Source organism: Macrobrachium rosenbergii, chromosome 48 (assembly GCF_040412425.1).
Source record: "Macrobrachium rosenbergii isolate ZJJX-2024 chromosome 48, ASM4041242v1, whole genome shotgun sequence".
Lineage (NCBI taxonomy): Eukaryota > Metazoa > Arthropoda > Malacostraca > Decapoda > Palaemonidae > Macrobrachium > Macrobrachium rosenbergii.
In genome coordinates this window covers 25,559,779-25,587,293 of record NC_089788.1, presented here as the reverse complement: position 1 = coordinate 25,587,293, position 27,515 = coordinate 25,559,779, and the positions used below count along the sequence as shown (strand labels likewise).

General features: G+C 37.4%; 1 protein-coding gene across 9 annotated transcripts in view; it reads right to left on the bottom strand.

Annotated features, from left to right (window-relative positions):
• The window catches only part of Piezo (piezo type mechanosensitive ion channel component), a 366,537-nt gene that overhangs the window by 146,117 nt on the left and 192,905 nt on the right, over positions 1 to 27,515 (bottom strand). For 5 of the 9 annotated variants that reach the window (XM_067091426.1, XM_067091428.1, XM_067091427.1 and 2 more), the window contains 3 exons: positions 26,408 to 26,564; positions 17,888 to 18,051; positions 5,461 to 5,898 (listed from right to left, as the gene is read on the bottom strand). In XM_067091426.1, coding sequence (XP_066947527.1) covers positions 5,461 to 5,898; positions 17,888 to 18,051; positions 26,408 to 26,564 — 759 coding nt within the window. The remainder of the gene's footprint in view (positions 1 to 5,460; positions 5,899 to 17,887; positions 18,052 to 26,407; positions 26,565 to 27,515) is intronic. The other 4 variants (XM_067091429.1, XM_067091431.1, XM_067091430.1 and 1 more) reach the window with 1 other exon arrangement.

The window sequence follows — 27,515 nt, the reverse complement described above, 5'->3', positions numbered from 1 at the left end:
CTATCACATGCAAGAAAAAAGATGAGCGACTGACCTCATCAAAAGAATCAAAAAGTTGGGGAGACACTTCAACCTTGGACCCAGAAGGAGTCTCTGGAGAAACAGGCCACCCTGACTCCTCTGCCTGTATGAGTGACAATACATACAGATGCCTCGTTGACAGGTTGGGGAGGACACTGGGAGGACTGCCAGGTGGCAGGGAGGTGGTCAGCTACTCTGAGGAATTGTCATATCAATTTCCTGGAGCTGATGGCTGTCGTTATGTCTCTCAAAAAACTCAAACCTCCAGAAGAGACACACATTTTGTTGGTTCTAGACAACATGACTGCATTCTCCTGCATCATTCAGGTCGGGATCATGTTCACCTCCTCTCAATACGGCAATGCTAGGCATCCTTCGGATGGCGCAAGCAAGGAAGTGGCACTTGTCTGCAATTCACCTCACAGGGTCTCTCAATGTAATAGCACACTCTCTATCAAGGAAAACGACAGCTTCAACAGAGTGGATGTTTGACAATCACTCTTTTCAAACAATAGCCAACATGCTTCCACAACCGGAAGTGGACCTGTTTGCCACATGCAAGAAACAGCAAGAGATGCCCTCTTACATGACTGGAACAAATGGAAGACAATATAACTTTTTCCTCCACTGTCCCAGATTTCAGAGGTTTTGAGCAAGCTTCTAACCTTCAAAAGAACAGCTTACTTAATAGGCCCAAACTGGCCAAACAGGCATTGGTTCCTACCACTTCAACAAAAGGAGAAGAGAACAATTCCACTACCTTCCGCTGTTCTATCCCAGACAGTAAGATGGAAAGTCATCAACACATCCTCCTTTCTAAGCCGAGACCTTCACGTGTGGATTTTTTAAACATTGTCTACCGTGAAAATTGCTCACCCAACATTGCTAGGTACCTAGTGCAAAAACTACGGACATCATCTGTTTGACAATACCAGTCTGTATGGAAGGTATGGTTAGATTATATCCATGCTTCTAAATTTTCTCATATACCTTTTTGAAGACAAACGCTTTGCTGTTACAACAATCATGGCATATAAGGCAGTATTAATGGAACCCTTGCTTTATGGATTTGGTATTGACTCTAGTATAGAAACTGTCACTTCCCTTCTCCAGGCTTTTGCACTACAAAGACCTGCTACTGAAAGGCTTCCAATTACTTGGTCCCTGAATAAGGGGCTAAGACGTCTGTCAACCCCTCAATTAAGAGGATCCAATACAACCACAACTCACATGCTTCAAAAGGCGATCTTCGTGATTGCATTAGCATCAGGAGCTCGTATTAGTGAACTGGGCTCTCTTATATGGGGATGATACATCACGGAAACAGGGACCATCAATTGTTATTGTCTCCTGGCCCATCATTCCTGGCCAAGCATGGGAATCCTTTAAGAAGGAAGTCTACTTTGATAAGAAAACTCAGTTTAGCAGACAGAACATTATGCCCAGTTCATGCACTTTAAGGTTTAACTAAATGTCATGGCAAACATTCTAGAGGGTCCGATTTTCCTACCCCTAGCACAAATAAACCACTCTGTCTACAAGGGCTGAGAATAATTTTAGTGTCCCTCATTAAAAAGACAAATCCACACTCCTTTCCTAGGGTAACATGATATTAGGAAAGTAAGTATGTTGTTGGCCTTCTTCAGAAATGTGTTTTTCAAAGAAGTCTCCGAATGTACAGGGTGGTCATCAGAGACAGTATTCTTAAAAACATTATTGCCATGAGCTTGAACAAGTTCGTCTACACTGTGTATAAGTAGGTGGTGTGTTTAGTCCTAACCCCATAGGCGCTACAGCAGAAAACCAGGGGTCTTCTTGGTGATGAGTATACTAACTATCGCTGGGGGAAGGTGTGACAGTACTGCAACCAAACCCAGCATGTTTAGGTAAGTCACTGTAGAACTATACCCTAAAACATAAATTCATGTTTAGTTTCTTGTTCTTTGTTACCAAAACTGGGGTATTTGGAATAAAGAATGGGGCTTAAATTTGTGACTTGACCTCGGACCAGGAATGTTTTTTATTTGGGGTGTTGGGATTAGAATTTGAGAGCTTAAGCCATTCATCACCTGTTAATTTCTTTTTAAAGCTCCTTGAGGACGAAACGACAACTACGCTATCAAAAAACAGGTTTTGACATAGGAAAAACCTATTTTTGGTAATCGCTTGAGTCCTCAAAACCTTCCCACTTCCCTGATGAAAAGGCATGGGGTTTGGGCGAGGGATCATCCTGCACTGACCAACAGACCCATGGAAGGTAACTCCTTAAGGACTCAACAGCAGCTACCAAAAATAGGTTTTCCTATGTCAAAACCTGTTTTATGAAGACAACCAACTCAGATATTTGGTTCTATTAGGGAAGTGCTTTGGTTTACTCCAATATTTCTAGTTATGCCTGCAGTTTAGGCTGCTGACTGGATAGGAATGATGTCTTTGTGATCATCCCATGTGAATTCCTGAGGCTGGTCAACCACTTGTTACAGATATTCATGAAGTTGGCACACTGCTTCCACTTTTGCTGTAAATTGCACCAAACGGTCTCCATCCTTGGGTGATGACCCCACTGTAATGTTCTTTTGGTGTACATAATTACACACTCTCTACTATGACCATCAACCCATCTGTCTTCATTTCAAGTCATATCTCGACCTGAGAACCAACAATGGGAACCCAACACTGTGACCAATCAGGTACCATGATTGTAGAGGAACTAGGATTCTTATCACACTGGAGCAGGAGGTGCACTGAACTTGGTGCTGGTACTGTGATTAATACAGTATGTGGCCAAGACTGCAAATGGGACCATTATCAAGACTATCACTGCTCATCAGCCCAGACCTAGAGCAGCAGCAGTACCATCAGAATAGAAGCAGTGATCACACAGCTGTCTGGAATTGTTAACAAGAGTAACAGTACTGGGACCAGTTTGTTGGTCATGGGAGCATGAAACCATTACTGCTTTAGACTGAGACCTAGGATTGACCAGACATTCAAGCAGACTTAATGATCAAAGAGTAGCGCAGATGCAAGAGTCATGCCCTCGCCACCTCAGCCAACAGCAAATATACAAATCCTTTGGAGATGAAGAGGATCTTCTCTTTTTCCATAGCCAATGCTATAAATGTTAAAAATGTCAACTCATAGATCTGGTGAAAATATTCACTGATAATAATAATTTCCCTTGCTTTGGTTAAATGTAACTCTCCAGGCTATTCCTTTTACAGGCAGTTCCAGGAAGTAATACCAAAGAATGCATCTCACACTGGATGCATGTGGTAAGGTTTTGTATGGCAGGGCTGTACAGTCTACCTTTTGATTAGTTAATCGGAATTCTGCACTTTTTTGTTACTCAAAAAGTAGTTGGTAGAAACCACTAAAGGTAAGCAAACAAAAGACAGCAGAACAAGTATACAGTGGGGCAATGGGCAAAGATTATTGAGAGAGAGAGAGAGAGAGAGGTGGAATAAAGATATACAAAGCAGTTAAAGAAAGGAGAACCTCCAACCTCTGGAGAGGACAGGGAGGGAAGAAAGAGGAGGGAGGCTAAAAGGCAGGAGGCCAGGGTAACAAGGAGTTGGGCAGAATGGAATCAGAATCTCAACACAGAAGAGCGAAAAGAGAAAGTATTCAGGGCAGCAAAGTGGCTAAGGGAAAATGGAAAACCTGTAAAGGGGGGGAAGTATATAAATTTTAAATTGGAGAGGAAAGTAGGTTAGGAAAAATGGAAAAGATTTAAAGGGTGCAAAGTATATAATATGAGAAAATGGAGGAATTAAAATGGAAACTAAAGAGTTTTTCAAAGGATGGAGGCAGTATTCTGAAAACCTTCTGAATTGAGAAAATGAAAATGAAATGGAGGAAGTTAGCATAATAAATGGAACAATTGAGAACTTAGCAGCAGAAAAGGTTCAATGGGCTCTCAGGAGGATAAAATGGGAAAAGCCACAAGACCATCCAGAGTAAGTAGTAGTAACTTAACTAAAACAGCTGGGGAGTCAATCGTCCGTGAGCTTACTAGAATATCTGAAAACATGATAAAGAAAGAGATAAGACCAGTTGATTGGGAAAAGAGCCTTACAGTAATGGTATACAACAGAAAAGAGGTTGCACTGCAATGTGAAAATTACAGAGGAAAAAGACTACCTGAGCGTACTATGAAAATGATGGGGGAAGGTTTTGTAAGAAAGGCAGAGAAAAACATTTAAAGTCGACAAATGTCAGTCAGACTTTATGCTAGAGAGATCAACAAAAGAAGTAGTCTTCATTATGAAGAAAAGTACCAAGCGAATGAGGAAGAGATTATATCACACAGTTGTGGAACTGGGAAATGCATTTGGCAGGTAGCAATATTGCTACCTTTAAAAGGGCAGTTGCCCTGGGAAAGTTGTCAGTCTGTCAAGATTAGACCAAGCACTGAGGGCAAAGTTTAATGTGATATTTCCCCTCGCTCAACTATGTCACTCTAGCTTTATGGGTGGAGAGGCAAGCCATCCAATTCCACCCTCCACAAAGTTTCAAGACCAGAATTTTCCATAATTATAATAATTTTAGTCTTCACTGTAAAGTATTCTTTGCTAAAAGAAGGAAAGAAAAATGAAATTTATACTAAAAGGAAAAAAAAGGCCAGAAGATAATTTGTTATGTTAGCAGCTGAGATCAAAGGCTTCCACGGCCTTGATGTCTAATGGCACCAAAACACTTGGACACTGCTTCTCAGCTGCTATCCTTCAAGTACCCAATGGCGACAATGGGTCAAGGATCTGGAGGGAATGTTTAGAGGGACTTCTAATTTAGAGATACTGTATTTGCTGTTGTGTGCAACAGGCTGTTCATTCATTCTCTTTTTTCATAATACAAGTAGGTGATCTAAACAGAATGTACTGCAAAACTGGAATTGTTTTTGCCCATTTCCACAGAAGAGGTGTCATGACTTTCCTTTTTGTATAGTCTGACAGAACTATAGCTGATTCTTTATTATTCTAAAGTCACCTCTCTACCAAAAAGTGCCGATAACAATAGGGGTATTTCCCAAAGGGGTTCACTACCTTAAAGCTAAGGCAGAGTTGAAAGCCCTTTCTTCAGCCAAATCTCCAGAGCTAATGACAAAAAATTTAAAAAATAATGTCTTTTTAAGACAGATACTTTTAAGTAGGAGCAAGCATACTCCGATAAAAGCCACAGAAATCTAAATAGTGCACCATCAAGGTGAAAGTTCAATTTAGGATAAAAAGGACAGATCCCAGTTATAAACTTATTGCTACAGTTTTTCAGAAATAAGTCTTTGCTTGTATATAATTAAAGGATCTGGGCCACCCCCAAAAGAGTTAGGTAATACTGTAATAACAATATAAATCAAAGGAGCATAAACCAGTGTGTACAGGAATTCAAATATTGAGCAACCATAACAACATATAGTAGTGAAGATGTTGGGGGCATTACAGGTATGATGGGACATCACTGGAGACGTTGTTGAAACAGAGGGTCGATGATATGTCAAGTGGTCTCTCAGCCAAGGGGGACCAATGTCATGGGCAGCAGGGGCAGAAGCTCGGGTTGGGGCATGGCGATCTCGATGGGCAGGGTATGGAGGTGGGGAGAAGAAAGGGAAGGACTCCTCTGACGGAGAGGTGATGGGCTGGTGTGAGAAGTGAGGAGTAGTGAGGGATAGGCGTGTTGGTTCCAGGTAGCCGTCCAAGGAGAGGGTCATGTTCGCGGATGATGGAGTAGGAGCCCCTGGAGTAGCACTAAGGTTGTTAGGGCGGGGGGACGACAGGCCATGGGCGTCATCCACACCTGCGGATGGGGGCAGGGGGAGGGGCGAGGTCATCTCCAAAGGAAGGGGACTACTGACATTGGAAAACTGTTCCGAGGTGTTGGCTGCAAAAAAAGGGGGATGAAACAGAGGCAAATGTTAGAAAACATGCGCTGCTGCCAGCACATTCAAGACCCTGTGTCTTTTTGAGACAGATACTTTTGAGTAGGGGCAAGCATGCTTTGGTAACAGCCACAAAACTACATTAGTCTACAATATAGTAGTAGGATTTCCTGTGTCATTATGGGGATAACCGTTTAAAGCATGTCCTATGGAGGCAATATACATGATTAAGAGTCTTTCAGATTGCTGATAAAAAACTTCCAGAAATTAATAAAACGATGTGATTAACAATGACTAAAATCAATATTTGTATAAAAACTGGACAACATTAATTTGTAAAGGTACAATATGAGAGCATAAAAGAAAGTTTTTGGAGATTAAACTAAAAACTATTAGAGGATCCATAATGACTTTCAACAATCTGATGAACTGTTTTAACTGGTCAGTTAGTATGTGAACAGCAGCCAATTCTAACATCATCACAGTGATGTATTGCAGCTAAGGCTTTCTTAGGTGGCAAACATTATGCCTACAGTACCTGGTACTGAACAAACAGAAAACAGTGCAGAAAAATACAAACAAATAATACATACTACAGTTCTTTACATTATAGTTCATATCAAATTCTGATTCAAGGCAGAAAAGGCACGTAGGGAATTAGGTAGGAACATATCAATGAATAATTGTGTACAAATCCTCACAAACAAAGACTCAACCATTTCACACTTTTTAAAAAATGTACTTTTCACCCTTATTCATACAAGGTCAAAAGAAAAAGAGAAACAAAATGCAATACAATGAGGAAATTATGCCAGCTACAGCAGCTGTTCTAGGCATGTGAATCACTTCAGTTATTTTTCTGAACTATACTGAAACTGTATGAAGATTCTTTTGAGAATTTCAGAAGCTTACAATGTGACCTAGCAAGGAGATGTGTTGGTATAAATATTTTAAAATATGGTAACTGAAACAGACTTGGAAAGTACACAAACGAAGCATAATAGTCTAGCTCATAAATCTTTAATTGAAGTTTTAATACAATTACTGTATGACTCAGATACAAATCTGTCACTTTTTACTGATGCCTTTTTGCTAGTCTAGCCAAAGAGGAGAAGAGTAATTTTGATGCTTAAATTAGCAAAGTGAAAGTTAGCTGACCTTTTAGATGCACCTCAACAGCAGAAGTACAGTTTTATCTGCTGAATGTTTTTGCTGCTGTAAATTGTTTACAGATCAGATGACATTTCTAACTGCAGGGGATGGGAGGATGTTGCTCAGAATTAAAAGTGAGGAGTTTCTATAAATCTTAGAGAGTCTTGCCCTGCACACTGTTGATGACATTAAAGATTCTATGCAGCATTTCTTTGGCCCTTACAGCACTGATTTGTCTTTTACTTTTCATCCAATCCTTACAATCTCTATGTAGTTAACTATTAAACTTCTGTAACTTCACCATCCTCCATTTTTTCACCTCTCACTAGAGGTCTAGTTATGTGACTGAGTGGTCTTGTTGAACTAATGTATCATACACATAATAATAATAATGTTGACAGCAAAATCATGTTCAAAACAAATTACGGTACCTGTCTCCAGTAGCTACTTCCTGCAACCTGCCCTTTTATTTCTATAACATTGCATTTAAGACTTTGTTAAACCTAACAAATAGTATGTTACGTCTTGGTTTGCACATGAAGCAAATAGGTACTTGAAGATAAAAAGTTGTTCCCATACAAATACAAGCCTTCGGCCTTTACATTGGGAAATTCTCCTGCGCAGCTGGAATACCGGTTATGAAAAAATTCTGCATAATATGATCAAGGTGCGGTGGAATAATACATAGCGTCATCCAATGGGCCCAACGAGTGGGAGGAGTCTCATCTTGCTTGCCCACAAAAATCTCGTGACGCAGCCAGTATTCTCTTAACTGCCTTCTTGAGTAGTTATGCGCTGCTCAACTCTCATCAAAGCCGGTTTTTCTCTTCCAGCCATTTCATTTGCAATTGGTTCAAATTTCTGTGTTTGAGTGGTGCATTTTGTTCCTTTTGTGTATGTCTTTGTTTCATCACCATGCAAACCTGTGATTTACATAAGCCTAATGCTAAGAAGCAAAGGAAAGTGCCTTGGTATTACCAACAACCCTTGCTATCGTTTCGAGTCGAAGGAGAGGTACAAGAGGAAGTGCGATGCTCAGCCATGGGAGGGTTTCGGCCCTTTGAGGGCAGCAGATGACACCATTTCTTCTTGTTCCTTTTCTCCTTCCCCGAGTTGTCCTCTTGCTACTACTTCTTTGGAAGAATTTACCCCTTCACATTTCTCTGCTGTTTCTTCAATGGATGTTTCTGAAGAGGGTTTGAGAATTCTCTCCCTGCTCCTGGGGGGATAGGTAAAGACACCCCTCCCACCTTGGACGGGGGACGAGATTTGGTTTGTGATTTAATTCCAGGTCCAGACATAGATGGTTCTACTCTTTTGCTGATTTTGCCTTGGAACAGGTAGATGCTCCTGTCTGTGGAAAGGACAATTCGCTACATTCTGGGTGATCTCTCAAGTTGCTTCTACCTCCTCTTCATAGGCACAGGCATTTTTATGCCACCCCAAGAATTGCCCTGCAGCCAAGACAGTTGGATTCAGACTTCATTAGGTTGGGACCGAGTCTTTCCTTAGATCAATTTAAAGGGGACAGCACTTCTTTTACCTTCCAGGAGGCAGTGTCTGTGGAGGCTTCAGCTTCTATAGCCTTACAAGCGATGTCTTGGCCAGACTTGTGGTCTACGGCAGTAGGCAAGATTTCTGCGACGCCCTTCTCGAAGGATTCCAAGGAGTGTTCACCCTTCTTTTGCCTCCTACAGTCTGGGGGCAAGACTATTTCTGTTCTGACCCACTTAACGGTGAATATGTGGGCCAACTTGTTGCTGAAGAGGAGGGACTCCACTCTTTCTGGGGTATCTAGATGCATCAGCCCTGAGTCCATGCTAGTATTAAGGAGTGGGACTTTATTAGATTCATCTTCCCATTTTCTGAAAGACCTGGTTCAGGCTGCAACTGATAGGAGAAGAGTTGACAACGATGACCATCTGGTTCTGCAAGCAGTTCTAAATTGTCGGGGTCTGCTTGTCCCAACGTAGTTAGAGCAAGAAAGCCAGCTTTGCAGAGGAAACCTCAGATTCGACAGGTCTGGCGCGACAATCGTCTCCTAAGACCATTAAGACCTCCTCTCAGCAATGTCCTTTTCAGCCACAAACCCCTAGAGGCGCAAGGGGAAGCAGAGGCAGAGCTAGTGGAGGGAAACACTAAAGAGGCACCCCTCTCCATCCGCTACCTTTGGTGGGGGGGTGCCTGGCATGGCGTTGGGCAACTTGGCAGCAGCTAGGAGCGGAAGACTGGGTAGTAGATGTTCTTCGGGTAGGATATCTACTCCCTTTCAAGTTTCGTCCTCCTCTCACAGATCATCCTCTCCATCAGAGGACATGCCTTCCTGGCTTGCCGGAACAAAGTGAAGGAGATGATAGAGAAGGGAGATGTGGAAGTGGTGAAGGATCCTTCGATGGGTTTCTACAGTCCAGTTTTCCTGGTAGAGAAGGCATTGGGTGCCTGGAGACCAGTTATAGACCTGTCAACTCTGAATCTGTTCATCAGGAAGACTCGTTTCAAAATGGAAACTCCCCGAACAGTTCTGGCTGCCATCAGACAGAATGACTTTATGTTGACAAAAGACCTGAAGGATGCCTACTTCCAGATCCCAATTCACCAGTCATCTAACAAGTTCCTTTGTTTCGTTCTGGGAGAGACAGTTTATCAGTTCAAGGTTCTAAGCTTTGGCCTCTCGACCACCTTCAGGTGTTCACAAGAGTGTTCACTCTGGTTTTGACTTGGGCTTATTCTCGTGGGATTTACATTCTCAGACATCTCGACGACTGGCTGGTCCTAGCAAGTTCTTGAGTGAAGTTGATCCAAGACAGAGACAGTCTTCTTCAGTTTTGTCTCAAACTGGGGGTTGTGATAAATATGGAGAAGTCGAATTTTGTTCTCAGCCAAAGGACTCGTTACTTGGTTGATAGAAACAGTTGTGTCGAGTCTTTCCTTCAAATATGAGAATAGAGAGGTTCAAGATCATGAGGTCATTTTTATCGAAACAGAAACAGCCTGCATGTCAGTGACAAGTCATTCTAGGTCACCTGCCATCTTTGGAGAAGCTCGTTCCTCACGGCCAACTTCACCTCCAATCTTTACAGTGGAGACTGAAAGAGTTTTAGTCCCCAGTGAGGGATTCTCCATTCTTCCGTGTACCCCTATTGCAGGAGGTGAGACAGAACTTGGTGTGGTGGTTGAACAATGGGAACCTGATCACAGGGATGCCCCTTCATGCTTCTCTCCCAGAGATCCTTCTCTTCTCAGATGCCTCGGCCGAGGGGTGGGGGCCACATATGGTGAAAGCGGTCTTTTTAGCCCTTCAAGAATTTCAGGATCAGGTAGCAGGTCATTCCATGGTCGTGATGTCCAACAACACCACGGTAGTGGCTTACATAAACAAGCAGGGGGTGCTAGTCTCCCACCATCTTCACAAATTGATAGTCCAGTTACATCAATGGGCTATAAACCATTTGGTGGTTCTGTCAGCCAGGTACATTCCAGGCAAAAGGAACACAGTGGCAGACAAACTGAGTCATCAGAGTCAAGCCTTGGGAACAGAGTGGTCATTGCACCAAGAAGTGGCAGAAAGGCTTTTTCTCCTTTGGGGGACTGATGGTGGATCTGTTCACTACCCATTTCAACAGGAAACTGGAAGTATGCTTCTCAGTAGTTCTGGACCCTTGGGCAGTGGTGGAAGACGCCCTTCAATATCCATGAGACAACCTGGACATTTACACCTTTCCACCCTTTTGTCTGATTCGTCAGGTGGCCACATGCAGAGTGGTACCCTTACCTTCTAGCCCTATGCTACTATCTAAAAAGAACTGGGTGCCTCAGACCTGGGGATCGGAGGCTGTTTGTTAGTACTGGCCAGAACAAGAGAGAAGTGTCCAAGAATACCATCTCCTGGCTACAGAAGATTATCAGATGTGCATATGCTTCTTCTTCTAATGTAGATGACAGCCAGTTACGACATAGGGCTCATGATATCAGGGGTCTCGGACCTTCCATCGCTTTTAGGAAGAATCTATCGGTTCAAAGAATTGTCAGACCACCTTTACCTCTTTTTACCTAAAGGACGTCACTCACAGGCTCTTGGACACTTTTTCCTTGGGTCTAGTTGTGGCTGACCAACAGGTTGTCTAACTTGCCAGTGCTCCTTGTGGGCATATTGTATCTAGTCTAGATGTTGGTGTGCAAGAGATTGTGACTGCGGTGAATGCGAAAATAACAATCTTCAGCAATGATCTGTCTAGATACAGGTGAGGGAGAAATCTTTCTTTTTCTTTACTTTTCATACAATGGATTAATCTTAGAAATAGAAATGACACCATTCTTCTCTTGCAACCAGAGTATTCTCTTCATAGATGAAGGTAGTTGACCAATTGTGGGTTTTACAACAGATACAAATCATTCCGTTCTTCTTGGCACATTGTGGAATCTTATTCTCTTTGTGACAAAAGCCCGGATGTCTGACTGCTAGGAAAACTTTTTCTCCTCTTACTCAGAGGCTTCCAACTTCTTCCTGTACTCCAACAATTGTCAGGAAGTGAGCCCAGGTGAGCCGGACCTACAATAGGTTATTACATACTTTTTCTCCCACTAATAAGTAAGTCTCCCAATGTAAAGGCCAAAGGTTTGTATTTGTATAGGAACAAATCACAAATTTTTAATCAATTTGTATTTTTCCTAACATACAAACCTGAGGCCTTTACATTAATGGCCCACCTCAGCCACCCCTTATTCAGTTTTTCCTGGGCTGGAAGTTCACTGGCTACATCACGAGATTCTTGGGGGCATGCGAGATGAGACTCCTCTCACTTGTTGGCCCCATTGGATGACGCTATGTATTACTCCACTGTACCTTGATCATATGCAGAATTTTTTCATAACTGGTATTCCAGCTGCACATGACAATTTCCCAATGTAAAGGCCTCAGGTTTGTATATTAGGAAAAATACAAATTGATTAAAAATTTGTGATGATTTTTGAACATGAAATCCTGTATCAAATCTTATTTTTGATGTGTTCTGGAACAAATATTTGAGGCACTTTGCATGAGACTGAGGCCTTTAATTAAGAGTTTCTTCTAATCTCTGAAAGTTACTATGAGAATACAGGTGTATATTGGAAGGCAATCCATTCAAAAGATCCACTTTGCATAACATACTGTATGTCCAATACTGACTTTTTCCATAGTTTTGAGATCCAACCTTTCTTGAAAATAACCCTCCTGCAATGTGTCAATGAAGGCATATTGCTAAGAGGTTTTGATTCCTGAAGGAAGGTGCTTCTTTCAGTGGTCCTTGTGTGCTTCACTGTAGAGAGTACTAAATGTTCCCTGCAGTGTCCCTTTGGCTCCTGGGTACATAGCTTTCTGCCATCCACTTTCCAACTATTCCTTTTGGTCTCTTTCTACATTGCTTTCCAACTTCTTTACCTTTACTTCTCTGAAAATTTCACTTCTCACATAAGACCTTATCTTTAAAGCAAGTCCCATGAAGCTCTAAAAATGTGACTTTGTGGTCTTTTTGCTAGAGCTCTAAAATTGTGACTTTGTGGTCTTTTTAATGAACTTTACAATAAAAATAGTTTTTAAGAACTCTGTCGATGTAGGGTTGCTTCAATAGCCTGGACCATAAAGGAAATTCCCCCAGAACACTGAAGAAAGATGAATAAGAAGCACAAAACTGAGATCATAGCCGTTATCAACATTCAGGTCATTTTTGGGATGACGTGACCTGATCAGTGCAGTTGTTAGTCTAACGTCAGAAAAAGCATATCAGTTCAGTATGTCACAATGATGCATTAAGACATTTTTCTTTCATGCAAATGAGTCTAGGAGAGGAAAGCATGGCATCTAAACTTTGATCTGGATGCTGGTGCTGCTAAAAGGTTCATAAATGGCATTCCCCAAGTTTCAAAATAACTTAGATATCTAAAGGAGAAGGATTTAGTCTTTGCTGAAAGAATAGTTTAAAATCTGTTACAAAAAGTGTCTCTGATCTTTTCCCTCCTTGATTTATAATGGATATCCAGTCATCAAACTGTTCAACATTTTGGTGATTTGCCTAAAAATAAGTTGACCTTAAAAGTTATGTCTAGCAATCAAAATGAATATACTGCCATCATTCAACTAGACTTCCAATAACTGATTTGCTGTGTCTCTGTAGACTTAGAGGTGCCCTTACTAAGATGCAAATTTCTCCACTAGCAGATGTCTTGTCTTCCTGAGACCTGGGATCTTTGTTTCTCTATCTCTGATGTCTATCATCTTGTACTACTCCTGACCTTGGAAGAGGTCAATTCTATTGGCTTACTCTTAAATCTCCTAATTATAATCAGCAATTATACACTTGGTCTCTGTCTTGAATGGAAAAAAGAATCAGTAAAGTGTGACAGGCATGTAGCCAGCATAAACACTTGAAATACTATGAAAATCTTCCAGAAGCACTTACGTACTTGAAAATTCATCACACTGTGAGCTTCTTAAAAACTTTATATAAATCTATCACATCTCTTGAGTTTAATTAATCTCTTACAGTACTGTAAATTACAAAGTTTGCATGATAGTCTGTAATATACAGTACACTATAAGCTGCAAATAACAACTAGCACTAAACAACAAATCATGCTAAATAGTTATGCACTCCTCATACGGTAACAAGGTTGTGATGTAAAGTACAGTGTTGCTCACAATCTTAAAAGCAAAAATCAAATTGTATACAGTGTGCTTTTTGTCAAAAGGTCTTAGTTTGACTTTGAGTTGGGACTAGAGTGACTTTTTCTGTTTAGCAGGATGATTTCCCTTCCTGATAGAAGATTTACTAATGTCCAGTAGCAAGGGGATATTAAATACATTTCTAAATAAAAGCAAATGCACATTCACTGTAAATGGGTCCAACTGTACAAAAGCAACACACAACAACATTTACAACACTCACCATATAATGAAATCAACATACAAAACCCACCATATGGAAAATCTAAATATTATTTTGATTCTTCAATTAACCAACTTATAAGGGAAAACCTACATCTAAATATGCCATACAGGAGGAAACTGTTCCATCTCAGATCTGACAAGGGGATAGGTTTGACAGTAACCCAGTGATTGAATTTGTTTTTGAAGCAGCCATCGCTGTTGTATGGCCTTCTGACCTCTTGTTACAGTCATGTTGAAAACAAACATTGGATTTTATTTATAGGTACTATTTCAAAATAAAATTTGGCATCCTTTTTCACTCTAGCTCTCTATCATTTCTTAAATCATTTTCATTTATAAGCTGATCATAAGATAAACTATGCTACTGTTTGGCCTCTGTCTTCACGTGAGCAGTGTTAGACTATTATGAGAGTTGAAAGAAATACAACATGACAAATGAATAATTATTTGGTTCAGTGACTACATGGAAGAGTTCTCAAACACTCCAAAGCAAGGTAACTGTACAAACCTCCATCCAGTGCCCCTTTGATGTTTCACTTCTCTGGCATTACTCAAGCCAAAGTAAAATGGTCTTCTGAGCAGTTACTCTCAGATCTATGGAACAGTAGTAGGCAGAATTTCTCACCTGATAACATATCTGGATGTGTAATGCTTCTATACCTAAATCTGAATTAAATGCACACCAAAACATATTGTTTTCTATTACTTACAAGTTCCAATTTTAGAGGATTCCCTGAAATCCTCATACTCAACTCTAATACTCTAACCACATACTTTCCAGTGGTGGGGCTTATGCAGAGATTTTTCATGACTTAAGGAAATGAAATACTCTTTCTAAATACAGTGCAGTAAATTAAAGTATGTGTACATCATTTAGATTACTGTCAGACTTTTTAAAGAATTTAACTGTTAACTCACTGAGCTTCATAATTGGAGAAAAAATCGTGAAAAGGAAATTCCTTAAACAATACTGCACAGTAAAAAAACAAGGAGCATTCCACAATGATTTTCATTTTTACTACCAAATTTTACAAGTTGTCGTATACAAACAACTACAGTACAATACTAGCGGGGCTGCACAAAAAGAGGACAAAAACATACAAAATTAAGGAAAACTTACTAGAAAGAAATAAGAGAGAGTTTTAGTCCCTTTATGGAAGATAAAGTCGAATCAGTCTCCTTCATTCTCTGTGCATCTGCCTTACTGTTAAGCTTATAAACAGTGAAATCATTTGCTGTTCTAAAGTAACATTGTTATTCAAGGAATGGTTAGTAGATTAACGAAAGTATTATCGAATATAAGTAATCAACACAATTCAGGAGACATCCAGCCTATTATTTCAAGGTAAATAAAATCATATATATATGAATACAGTAAATTCACATGTTCATAATATCCATACTAATTACATTCTTAAGGAAGCAAACTTTTGCTTCACAAGAGAAGAAAATACCAAAACACTGTCTTCGCTAAAGAAAATACAGGTTATTAGCAAATACGGCATAGGAAAATTCATTACTCTTATGAAATACTGGCTGGTTTCAAAACTGATAAGAACAGTTTCAAACAGGAACTGTGAAAACTGCAAAAAAATATAGATGAACAATAGAATAAGAGTAACGGATGAAACGTAATTTGATAACAGTTATAATTTGCCTCCAGCACTATCAGCATTAAAGGATTTTCAATATTTTACTAATTATCATCACTAATAATATGCTGAACTGAAACACCAACTCTACTAAACTTAGCTTTCATTTGATTTTTCAAGCAACCTGAAAAAATTTTCCTCGGCTTCAGTTAAGTTACACATCACAGTTATAAAATTCATTGGCAAAATATATAGTATATAGTAACTAGTGTTCACATTCCATAAAAAATGGCAGTAATTTAAGAGAGGGTAAAGAGCGCGGAAGCTATGACCCTAGGGATATTATATATCACAGCAAAGCTTGGATAAAGGTACCTTCAATCTGCATATTTTTGTAGGGATCAGTGCTGAGAGAGACTAGCAGTGGGTTAGACAACAGCTAACATACACATGGAGTTTATTAACTGTAGACTATTGTTTTACACACAAAAAAATAAAGATGCACATTGTATTTTACCATACAGAGATCCTTTGAATTGGTATATACAGTATATTTCAACCACGAACTTGAAAATATATAACTTATCAAAAGAAGAGAAAAATCTTTTCAGGCATATTAAAAATAGAAAAAAAAGACTGGTGCAGCTGAGTTGGCAATTTAATTCAATTTAGAGAAAACCATCTACCAAATAATAATAATAATAATAAATAATTATGAGATACCCAGATTACATTCTATTAAACTTATGTCTTTTTCAGTCAGGATGGAATACATGTTGGCATGAATTTCTAGCAACAAGTCAGGTTTAATTGTCTGACAGACTTCTCGCTTAGGCTACTTTTCAAATGTGTCTGATAATGGACTAACATCAGTACTCTGTACTCTTTCCCTTTTATTTTAAATACTCACTATCCCATTACTTAGAATATAGGTGTACTTGTAAAACCTGTAGTACCTACAAAGATAATCACTCTTCCTTCTCCATTTACTTGTTTTATCAATAGAAAGGTTTAGTGTACACTTCATACAAAAGCCATCAAACATCCACCTTTGCCCAATGTACATATTTTTACAGATGCAGAGTGCAGATTTATTTTGATGCTAATTTCTGTCTTTTTTGAGGACCTGATTCATTTAAACTAATTAATTGTTAGCAATATTTACCTGCTACTATTTAGGAGTATGAAGAATATAAACTGATGTAGCTGTTTTTAGAGTATCATATTACAGAGAAAGAAGATTACAGCATTCAAAAAACCTTAGGGGCCAACATTCTGGATTGCTCAACGTGAGACATCAAGATGATTACTGCATCCCTTCTGTCTAACTAACATTTGGTTCCATGGCTTATAAACAAACAGGGATTTTATGCAGAGGATTCCATAGGACCCTTTCAAACATTTCCCGGTTGTGACAGCTACTTAGTGCCTTTAGTTTTATGATTTATTGCTTTACTACATTGTTTGACTCATTTTTAATATCCCTCTGATTAGAAATAAAATAAATTGAAATACACTAATAACACATATTTGATGCTTTTTTCATTAGCAAGTTTACCTGAATGGAACTAACCAAACTTCTACAGTACTGGAGACAAATGAACAATATATTATTCAAGGAAATATACAATCTTCAGAAAAAGGAAAATATATGAAAATTGTATATCCTCATTTTAGGTAGCTACTAGAGAGGGGAGTGTATTACTACATAGTTAAAATACACTCGATCACACATGATATTTCGAATTTAGGCATCACGAGCCATAAAAAAAACACAATCCAAACATTGTTCTAAATAATTAGATCAATACAACGCAGACCACGTGAACTCTGAGCCACCTATGATTGTAAATGAATGCATGGAAGATATCGTTAAAAAGGTAATTGTATTTTCAAAAACACATTTTATTAAACAGAAGACAGAACGCTATCAATGCAAATCTACGAATATTTCCCTTTAGCTTCAAAAAAAATTCTTACCTCTACACATGCAGTCTCATGTAACCCTTAGTATCATTTCCCATGAAAATTATGAACCCATAGGGATGGAAGCAGAGAGTTATCTTTTCTCAATTTAAGCAACATATTGCAAGATATATTCCCTTTTAAACAGTTTAGAATGAATATTATTCATTATCAGCAAATGTGAGCTTATGATCTTGTGCTTGAAAGTCTTGAATAGCACTTTAAAATTTGATTTTCTTATTGTGTGAGAAGCCACAAAAACAAGATCTCAATATTATTAGGGTTAAGCAATTGGAAAGAATGCTGCGAAAATATCTGACCCATCTTTGAGGAATAAAAAGCACGGACATTTCTCACCTTCATAATGAGTTGTGGGTTCTCGTGAAGCCTGTTCTTTGGTGACCTTCTGAGAAGCTTTTATTCTCTCCATCTTCTCTTTAATTTTGTTAAGGACCTCCCTTTCTGCCGCCTGCTGCTCTGCTATTTCCTTTTGCATCAGTTCGGCAATAAGTTCAGCTCCTCTGTTATGGATGGATGAGATTTTAAACATTGTTACTGAAATTATTTGGAAAAAGGCATAATTCTGCCATTTCACTCTCATGCATAGTTTCCAGTAAAGAAAAAGTAGCTGAACTACCCTGTAGGTTTGAAACAAATTGTGCCCCTCTTTCATATATACTGTAGAATATTTAACTCGCAAATTCTGAGTTATTGCTTCAGTGCTAACACCATATGTCGGACTGAGAAGCATCATACATAACGCCTTTTACAGAAAAATATACAGTAAAAAAACACCTATATGACATTTCAGTGTCTTGCCAAGAGTTAACTTATTGGAAAGTTTTCAAAATAAATGGAAAGACCATAGCTAGTTATCAAGGTAATTTTTTCCCAGCAACAATATAAAAAGACCATCTTTCCGTTTTTTTGCATATCTTAAACACTTTTGTTTAGCCAGGAGCTCCTGAAGTTTTTCAAATAGGAGATAAAAACGAGGTTCAGGAGGTTAAACTTTGTGTGTGGTTGGCCAGATCCACTAATGCTTCAGAGTTACTGTTAAATTACTAATTTTTGCAATATTACCAGAATTAAAAATGACGTTTTGTGAACTGGATGACATTCAGTTTTCAGGCTGTATTTTCAAATGAACAGTGCTATACTTTGAAAATATTACATGAAGAACCTACACTGCATGAACATATAATGATCTGTTGTATCAAAACACCATCAATGCAATAAGCATGCTGGTTCCGTGTATTCAATCTAAACATAACAAAATTCATACATAGAAAATATGGATAACATATACGTATATGTTTTTGATATATAGTGTTTAATATATTTACAACTAGGTTTATGCCCACTGAAATTATATATACATATATATACTTATATAATATATATATATATATATATATATATATATATATATATATATATATATATATATATATATATATATATATATATATATATATATATATATATATATATATATATATATATATATATATATATATATATATATATATATATATATATATATATATATATATATATATATATATATATATATATATATATATATATATATACATACACGCTAGATGACCAACCTGGCACTGCTCAGGCAAACTGAATGCCAACCAATAAACTCTCTTTCTCTCTCTCTCTCCAACTGTCCCCTCACTCTTTCCTTTTTTCACCTCCCAACACCACCTCTACTCTCTCTCTCTCTCTCTTTCCTATTAAGATAGTTGCTTCATTTACACTGCCCATCATTTTTAACATTTTATAATTCACCCCTTCTCAACCCCCATTCCTATCAAGGCTCAACTTGGACTTAAATGGCATCAGTAGTGTCACTGTTCATCTCAGCAACCTTGAAAACTATGGAGTAGACACTAATATCTGTCATTTTTTACATTTTATTTTTTACCCCTTCTCACCCCCCTTCCCATCGGGCTGAACTTGGACTTAAAAGGCATTGGGAGTGTCATTATTCATCTTTGCGACCTCGAAAACTATAGATTAGACACTAATATCTGTCGTTTTCAGTTATCTTTACATGTCATCCCTTTGCCACTCCCTTCCCACCCCTCCTTCTTATCGGGGATGAACTTGGACTTGAAGGGCATCGAGAGTGTCACTATTCATCTAAGCAGCCTCGAAAACTAATGGATTAGACACTAATATCTGTAATTTTCTGTTATTTTTACATATCACCCCCTTCCCACCCACCCCCCTTTGGTGCTAGTGATGTCTTATCCCAACAGTATTCTTTTCCCGATACTAAGTCATATGTATACCTAGTTTGGTTGAAATTGGTCAATGCATTTCAGAGTTATTCTGGCACATACACACCCACAAACATACACCCATTTTGTATACAGAGAGAAATATATATTATGTATAACATATACTGATAGTGTATTTGTTCTAGTTTTGTTATAATTGTTGTATTTTTTCTGTACACAAGAGTTATTACATGTATGTAATTTTGATATAGAGAAATATTCTATGTTGTTATAGTAATAATTGTAAAGTATTGCGTATCATCCTTTTGTCTCAGTGAGAGAGGGAGAGCATGTGGAAGTTACATCATTTAAACTTTGATCATCTATCGTCCGCCATTGGTTTCTTTTATAGAAACGTTTTGACAGTGAAGATGACATCATTTAGTGACTATGGGGCTTTGGGTTTTTGGTTGAAAAAGTAATTTTGTCATTCTGATCCTACAGTGCCTCGAAAGGAACAAGGTATTTTGTGAAATACAGCTGCAGCTAATAAGGTATTTGTATTTGTATAGTTTTTTTTATTTTTTGTGAGTGCCTTTTAATTTGATTTATTATGGTGTTTAAATCAATTTATCTTTTGTTAGTGAACTGTTACATTTTACAACTTTGTGTTTGTATACTGTGTTTTCAAATTATTTACTTAGTTTTCTTCCAACATCTTAGTATTTCTTAACGGTTTAACTTTTGTTTACTTAATTTTGTGTCACATATTAACATTTTGGTGATCTAATTTTGTTTCATAATTTGATTCAAGAATTAATTAAGTTTGTGTTTCCAAGCAATAGTAATTTTTCTTTACAGGAAAATTGTGAATTTTGATTTATTAATTTTGAATTAACAATAAACTTTTGTATTTAAAGTTTTACAAGTGTTTCATTTATTGACCAACTGTAGTAAGAATTAACTTTATGAATAAAGCAGAATGATAAGTTTTGTTACTTCAGTTTTGCTGAAGTGACTCGAATCGAGGAGGAAAAGTTATAGTAATGGAGTGATGCCCTTTGATCAACTTTAGTATATATTGATACCTCACAACTGTTTTGATAAACTTGAGTATATTTTGATACTTCACATGGTTGATAAGCTTTTTATGCGGTCACTGTTGCCTTTAGAGTATTCAGTCGTATTTTTTTTTGTTATAAGAGTTAGGGTATCTGGCTGTAAGTGAAGTAAGTTTTGAATTCTATCATTGGTAGTGTAATAACCAGGTACTTGGAACACTTCGTGACAAAAAAAATTAGTGCCCAGATACTAAGGTATTATGTGAGTAACCATAGTGTGGTAGTTCGTGGTGCTCACCCACAGTTGGAGAAGAATCTCACAGGAAATTCAGTTATTTTGAAGGGTATAGGAGGAGAAGAGGTAATTCCTATATGCCGTTTGTACCTGTCATGTGAACTGGTGACCTGGAATGTTGATTTTGCTGTAAAGGACTCACTGGCTGTTGAATGTGTACATGATCTGTTGGGTAATGAAGTTGGTTGTGTACCATTTGTTCCTTGTCCTATAGTGACAGACAAACCATTGACGATTACTCCTATGGTAGATTTAGAGAAGAATAACCCCCACTTGTTTCCAAGTTGTGTTGCTACCAGGAGTATGAAGAGAACTATGCCTGCAAATGAAGAAACTGAGGATATACACACACAAGAAGGATCAAGTGAAGAATCTTTGAGCTTAGAAGGGTGTTCCAGGGAAGTGACGTGACCCCTAGTGCTAACAATGAAGAGATTATCCAAGCAGAAAAGAACCTCTTGTTCTTGAAGAGACTCAGAGTAGTCAGAGTGTTCCTGAAGATAGTAGTGAAGCTACAGTAGCTGATTTAACAGATACTGAGAGTTCAGCCCTTGAAGTTGGTCAAGTGACTAGAAAGAAGCTAATGGAACTGTAGAAGAAGGATATAACGTTATCTGATTTGTTCTCCAGAGTTGTTGATCAAGAAGAGATGCAACAAACTCCTACATGTTATTATCTAAAGGAAGGTTTGCTAATGAGGAAGCATAGACCTGCGGATGTACCAGGAAATGCTGAATGGGATGAATGTCATCAAATTTCGATTCCATATCCAGTGAGGAAGCAGTGGTAGCACTAGCACACGAGTCTGGACATATGAGAATCAGGAAGACTGTTGAGAAGATTATGAAGTATTTTTTCTGGCCTGGACTTCGTAAGGATGTTAGCAGGTTTTGTCGAGAGTGCCACACCTGTCAGGTAGCTGGAAAACCGAATGAAACCATTCAGAAAGCCCCCCTACAACTTACAGAAGTTAGAGGAGAACCTTTTGGCAAGGTGATTATAGATGTGGTTGGGCCGCTTCTGAAAACGAAGAAAGGAAATGAATATTTGTAAAATGAATATTTATTAACATTAATGTATCCTGTGACAAGTACCTTGAGGCGATTGCAGTACGGAGTATAAGTGCTATGGTAATCGCTGAGACGTTTCTGGAGTTTTTCTCGAAGTTTGGGATACCAGAAATTGTGCAAAGTGATAGAGGAACGAACTTTACTTCAAAATTGTTCCAGGATGTGATGAACATGTTAAGGATGAAAAAACACTTATCAACTGCTTATTATCCAGAGAGTCAAGGAGTCTTGGAAAGGTTCCACCAGACATTGAAAAGTACGCATGTTAACAAAGTATTGTTATGAGTCAGGAAGAGAATGGGATGCTGGGTTACCCTTAATGTTGTTTGAAGTTAGGAACGCTTATGAAGAAATTATGGGATGTTCACCTGATGAGATGATTTTTGGTCGAGAAGTAAGAGGTCCATTGAAGATTCTTGCAGAGAATTGGAAAGAAAATCAAGAGGAAACCCAAGGTGAATACGTGGAGAACTTGAGGAAAAGGCTAAGAGAAATTAGAAAATTCTCTTTAGAAAATCTGAAAGTAAGTCAAGAGAAAATGAAAAGGAGATTTGATGTTAAAACTAAACTAAGAAGTTTTAACATAGGTCAGCAAGTTCTAGTGTTCTTACCAGCGGAAAGATTTCCCCTTTCCAATACATTTCAAGGTCCTTATAAGATAACAGAGAAGTTAAGTGGTCAAACTTATGTGATTGAAACACTAAGAAGAAGCAAATGACAGAGGAAGATGCACGTAAATCTTCTGAAACCTTACTTCTCAGAGACTAAAACTGAAACAGTTTCAGTAGCACAGACAACTTCACCCACAAAGGACAATGATGGCTACGAATTGGGAGCTGAAAGCAAGATGAACAATTCTTCAATATTGCAAAATTTGGAGGATAAATTAAAACATCCGAGTGTTGAGCAAAGTGGCGAACTAAGTGAAGTAATTAAAAGTTTCCCAGAAATTTTTGCAGATGTACCTAGGCGTACAGACTTAACAAAGCATGAGATAAAGATAAGAAAAGACGAAAAACCTTTTAAACAGAGAGCAAATTGCCAATCACCTTTCCACAGAAATGTTCTGAAGAAAGAAGTTGAGTATTTATTAAAGCATCGATTAGCAGAACCCAGCTCAAGTCATTACAGTTCTCCATGTGTGTTGGTGAAGAAACCAGATGGCTCATTTAGGATGAGTACTGATTATAGGAAACTGAATTCCATCAGTGTGGCTGACAATTATCCCTTGCCTCTTATAGATCAGTTACTTGATAATATTGGACAAGCCATGTTTTTTCCAAGGTAGACTTGTTAAAAGGGTATTATCAAATTCCCTTGGATGAGAAAGCTAAATTACTGTCAGCTTTCATTACTCCTTTTGGATTGTATCAATACACTGTTTTACCGTTCCGTCTGATGAATGCACCTGCAACATTCCAACGAGTAATGGATCAGCTACCAGGATCAACAGAAGGAGTGGGTGTATACCTTGATGACATAGTGATTTATTCCACAACAAGGGAAGAGCATTTGAGGATCCTAAGAAAAGTTTTCAAGAAGCTATGGGAAGCAGGGCTAACAATCAACTTAGAACAGAGTGAGTTTGGAAAGGCAACTGTTCAGTATCTGGGATTTGAAATTGGAAAAGGCCTTGTTGCTCCTGTAACTGCTAATGTAGAAGGTATCCGTAAGGCTACTCCACTACTACCAGGAAACAATTACAAAGATTTTTGGGCATGGCTGGATTCTATCGCTGATTCTGTCCAAATTTCTCAGCCTTGACTGATTTAACTAGTCCAAAAACAAAGTTTGTTTGGACTCCAGAATGTCCAGAATCATTTGAGAAGGTAAAAGCTATTTTAACATCAAGACCAGTGCTTCAAACTCCAGACTTCAATAAGAAGTTTGTGATACAAGTTGATGCATCCAACTGTGGAATTGGAGCTGTTCTACTTCAAGAAGACGATAGTGCTATTTTACATCCTGTTGGTTTCATGTCTTGAAATTGAAAAAGCATCAGAAAGTTTATTCAACAATAGGAAAAGAAACATTAGCATTAATAACAGCCTTGAAAAAGTACGAAGTATGTGAACAGGCCCATGAATTAAGAAATTTTAGTAGTGTCTCATAATAACCCGATCACCTTCATAAACAAGTCACAATCAAAGATTAATAAGGTGGTCTTTGTGCCTGTAACCCTTCAATATAAAAGTAAAACACATTTCAGGAAAGAACAATGTAGTTGCAGATTATTTATCCCACTGAATCGTTGGATCCAACTGGGATAAACAATCTTCTGGGGGAGGAATATTGTGTATAAAGTATATTGATAGTATATTTTTCCCAGTGTTGTTATAATTGTCGTATTTTTTCTGTACACAAGAGTTATTACATGTATGTAATTTTGATAGACAAGAAATATTCTGTGTTGTTATAGCAATAATTGTAAAGTATTGCGTATCATCCTTTTGTCTCAGACAGAGAGGAAGAGCACGTGGAAGTTACATCATTTAAACTCTGATCACGTATCATCCGCCTTTGGTTTATTGTAAAGAAATGTTTTGATGGCGAAGATGACGTCATTTAGCGACTATGGGGCATTGAGTTTTTTGTTGAAAAAGTAAATTTGTCATTCTGATTCTACAGACCTTTTGTGCTGGTTCCTCTCTCTCTCTCTCTCTCTTTCTCTCTCAGAGCCAGTTAGTAAAATTTTTACAATAATGTAAACTGTTTAGTTTTTATAATGGTCACTCTATCAGTTGACTGTGAAATCTAACATTTAGCTTGTGAAATTGAATGAGCACTTGTGAAAGATCGTAACAGAGCCTTGAAAGGAACAAGGTATTTTGTGAAATACAGCTGCAGCTAACAAGGAATTTGTAAAAACCATGGTATTTTGATTTTTGTAAGTGCTGTTTAAATTGATTTGTTATGGCGTGTCAATCAATTTATCTTTTGTTAGTGAATTTTTACATTTCACAATTTTGTGTGTTTGTATATTGTGTTTTCAAATTATCTACTTAGTTTTCTTTCAACATCTTAGTATTTCTCAATGATTTAACTTTTGCTTACTTAATTTTGTTTCACATATTAACATTTTGATTTAATTTAGTTTCTTAATTTGATTCAAGAATTAATTAAGTTTCTGTTTCCAAGTAATAGTAATCTTCCTTCAAAGTAAAATTGTGAATTTTGATTTATTAATTTTGAATTAAAAATAAACTTTTGTATTTAAAGTTTTACGATAGTGTTTCATTTACTGACCACCAGTGGTAGGAATTAACTATATGAATACAGCATAATGATAGATAGTTTTGTTCCTTCAGTTTTGTTGAAGTGCCTCGAATCGAGGAGGAAAAGTTACAGTAATGGAGTGATGCCCTTTGATCAACTTTAGTATATACTGATACCTCATAATTGTTTTGAAAAACTTTAGTATATTTTGATACCTCACATGGTTAATAAGCTTTTTAATGGATCACTGTTGCCTTTAGAGTATTCAGTTGTATTTTTTTGTTATAAGAGTTCTGGTACCTGGCTGTAAGTGAAGTAAGTTTTGAATTCTGACTGTTAGTACAATAACCAGGTACTTGGAACACTTCGTGACAAAATATATATATATATATATATATATATATATATATATATATATATATATATATATATATATATATATATTTAATAGTAGGTTTATGTCATGATGCAACTGCCAACTCTTTCTCTTCTTTTATGCATAAATATATGTTCAGTATGGATATGTTCTCATAAGTTTTCCTAAATGGCATACACTCTGACTCTTGCCTCGAGTCTGGTTTACTCCTCTCTCAGTGTACAATTAACATCAACATTTGAGTTTCAGCTACACTGATTCCCTGTAGTTACAAACTAGAAATAATCTTAAACTACGCCAATAATCTGGTAAGGATGAGAGTCAACTTTAATGACACTCAAAATCTTTGGATGAATTTTTCAGGGGAACTGTACAGTTAGAACTACAAGATAAAAGTGATATTTACTGTACCTGAAAATATGTATACATAATAAACAAACTGGTTAAAATAAATCACGCACTTGTCCACAGTAATATTCATTATCCAGTACTAAAGTAATTGTTGATGTGAGTGTCCTTACTCTAATAGCATACAAAATTGTTCAAACCTATTTTTTAAGAGACAAAGGTGGCTAGGAGTCTTTAAACACAGGTTATACTGTAATTTATTATAAATACACACCTTGAAGCCAAAATGGTCTGAGCTTTCACCTCAGTCACAAGATGCTGGAAATAAAAGGATGAGAAAAGCCTCCTCTGCATGAGCAAGAAACCAAAGCATATTCCATCCCACATCAAACCAGCTTCGGATTTAGGTACTGTGCAGAAGTCAGCCAACTCTGTTTGAAAATGGGAAATTTGGCAGAAGAATAGAGGGTGTGATAAAAGCCACATGAAATTAAAGAAAGTAACTTATTCAACCCAGACCTTATTATCAATATTAACTCTACTAAACAAAATATGGAGAGGAAAAATTAGTGCATTAATGTTTATTCTTATTAGATAGTAAAGCATCCAAGAGGGAAATTCTGAAACAACATAAATTTTCATTAGGAAATCTATTGATTTATGGAAAATTTAACTTAAGACACTAAGCTGCCTTATGGCAACAGGAATCTAAATTGTTGGTGGCAAGTTTTCAGATTAAAAGTATGTAACAGGCTTCAATTACAGTTAAGCAAAGATATGGTAAATGCATATACAAACACACCCAGACATATATATATATATATATATATATATATATATATATATATATATATATATATATATATATATATATATATATATATACATGTGTGTGTGTGTGTGTCTCACACCTTATCAAATTCTCCATGGACCTGGCTTCTGATAAATAGGAAAGACATTATAGTAAAGCTTAAATATATAAATATATATATATATATATATATATATATATATATATATATATATATATATATATATATATATATATATAAAACGTAGTATATCAGCAACACATGTGTGTTGTAGCAAAGGCTTGTTTTGCTTTGAGTGTCATCACGAAAGATAATGCATTGACAGGTGGGAGATAACAATAGCTGCTCTGTTCTGGAAACCAGCTCAGGTTTTTCGTTTTGTTTTTAAAACATTCCACTCATAATTAGCCAGTTGCAGTCTGTTTTGATCGTGTTAAGATTTCTGTAAAAGCTTTGTCTCATATGAGAAAAAGATGAATGATTTCACGATGTTACATATATTGTTCTGATTGCATTCCACTTGATTTTCTGGTCAAAATGTGTTCCTTTTTGAGAAATACCAACAAATGC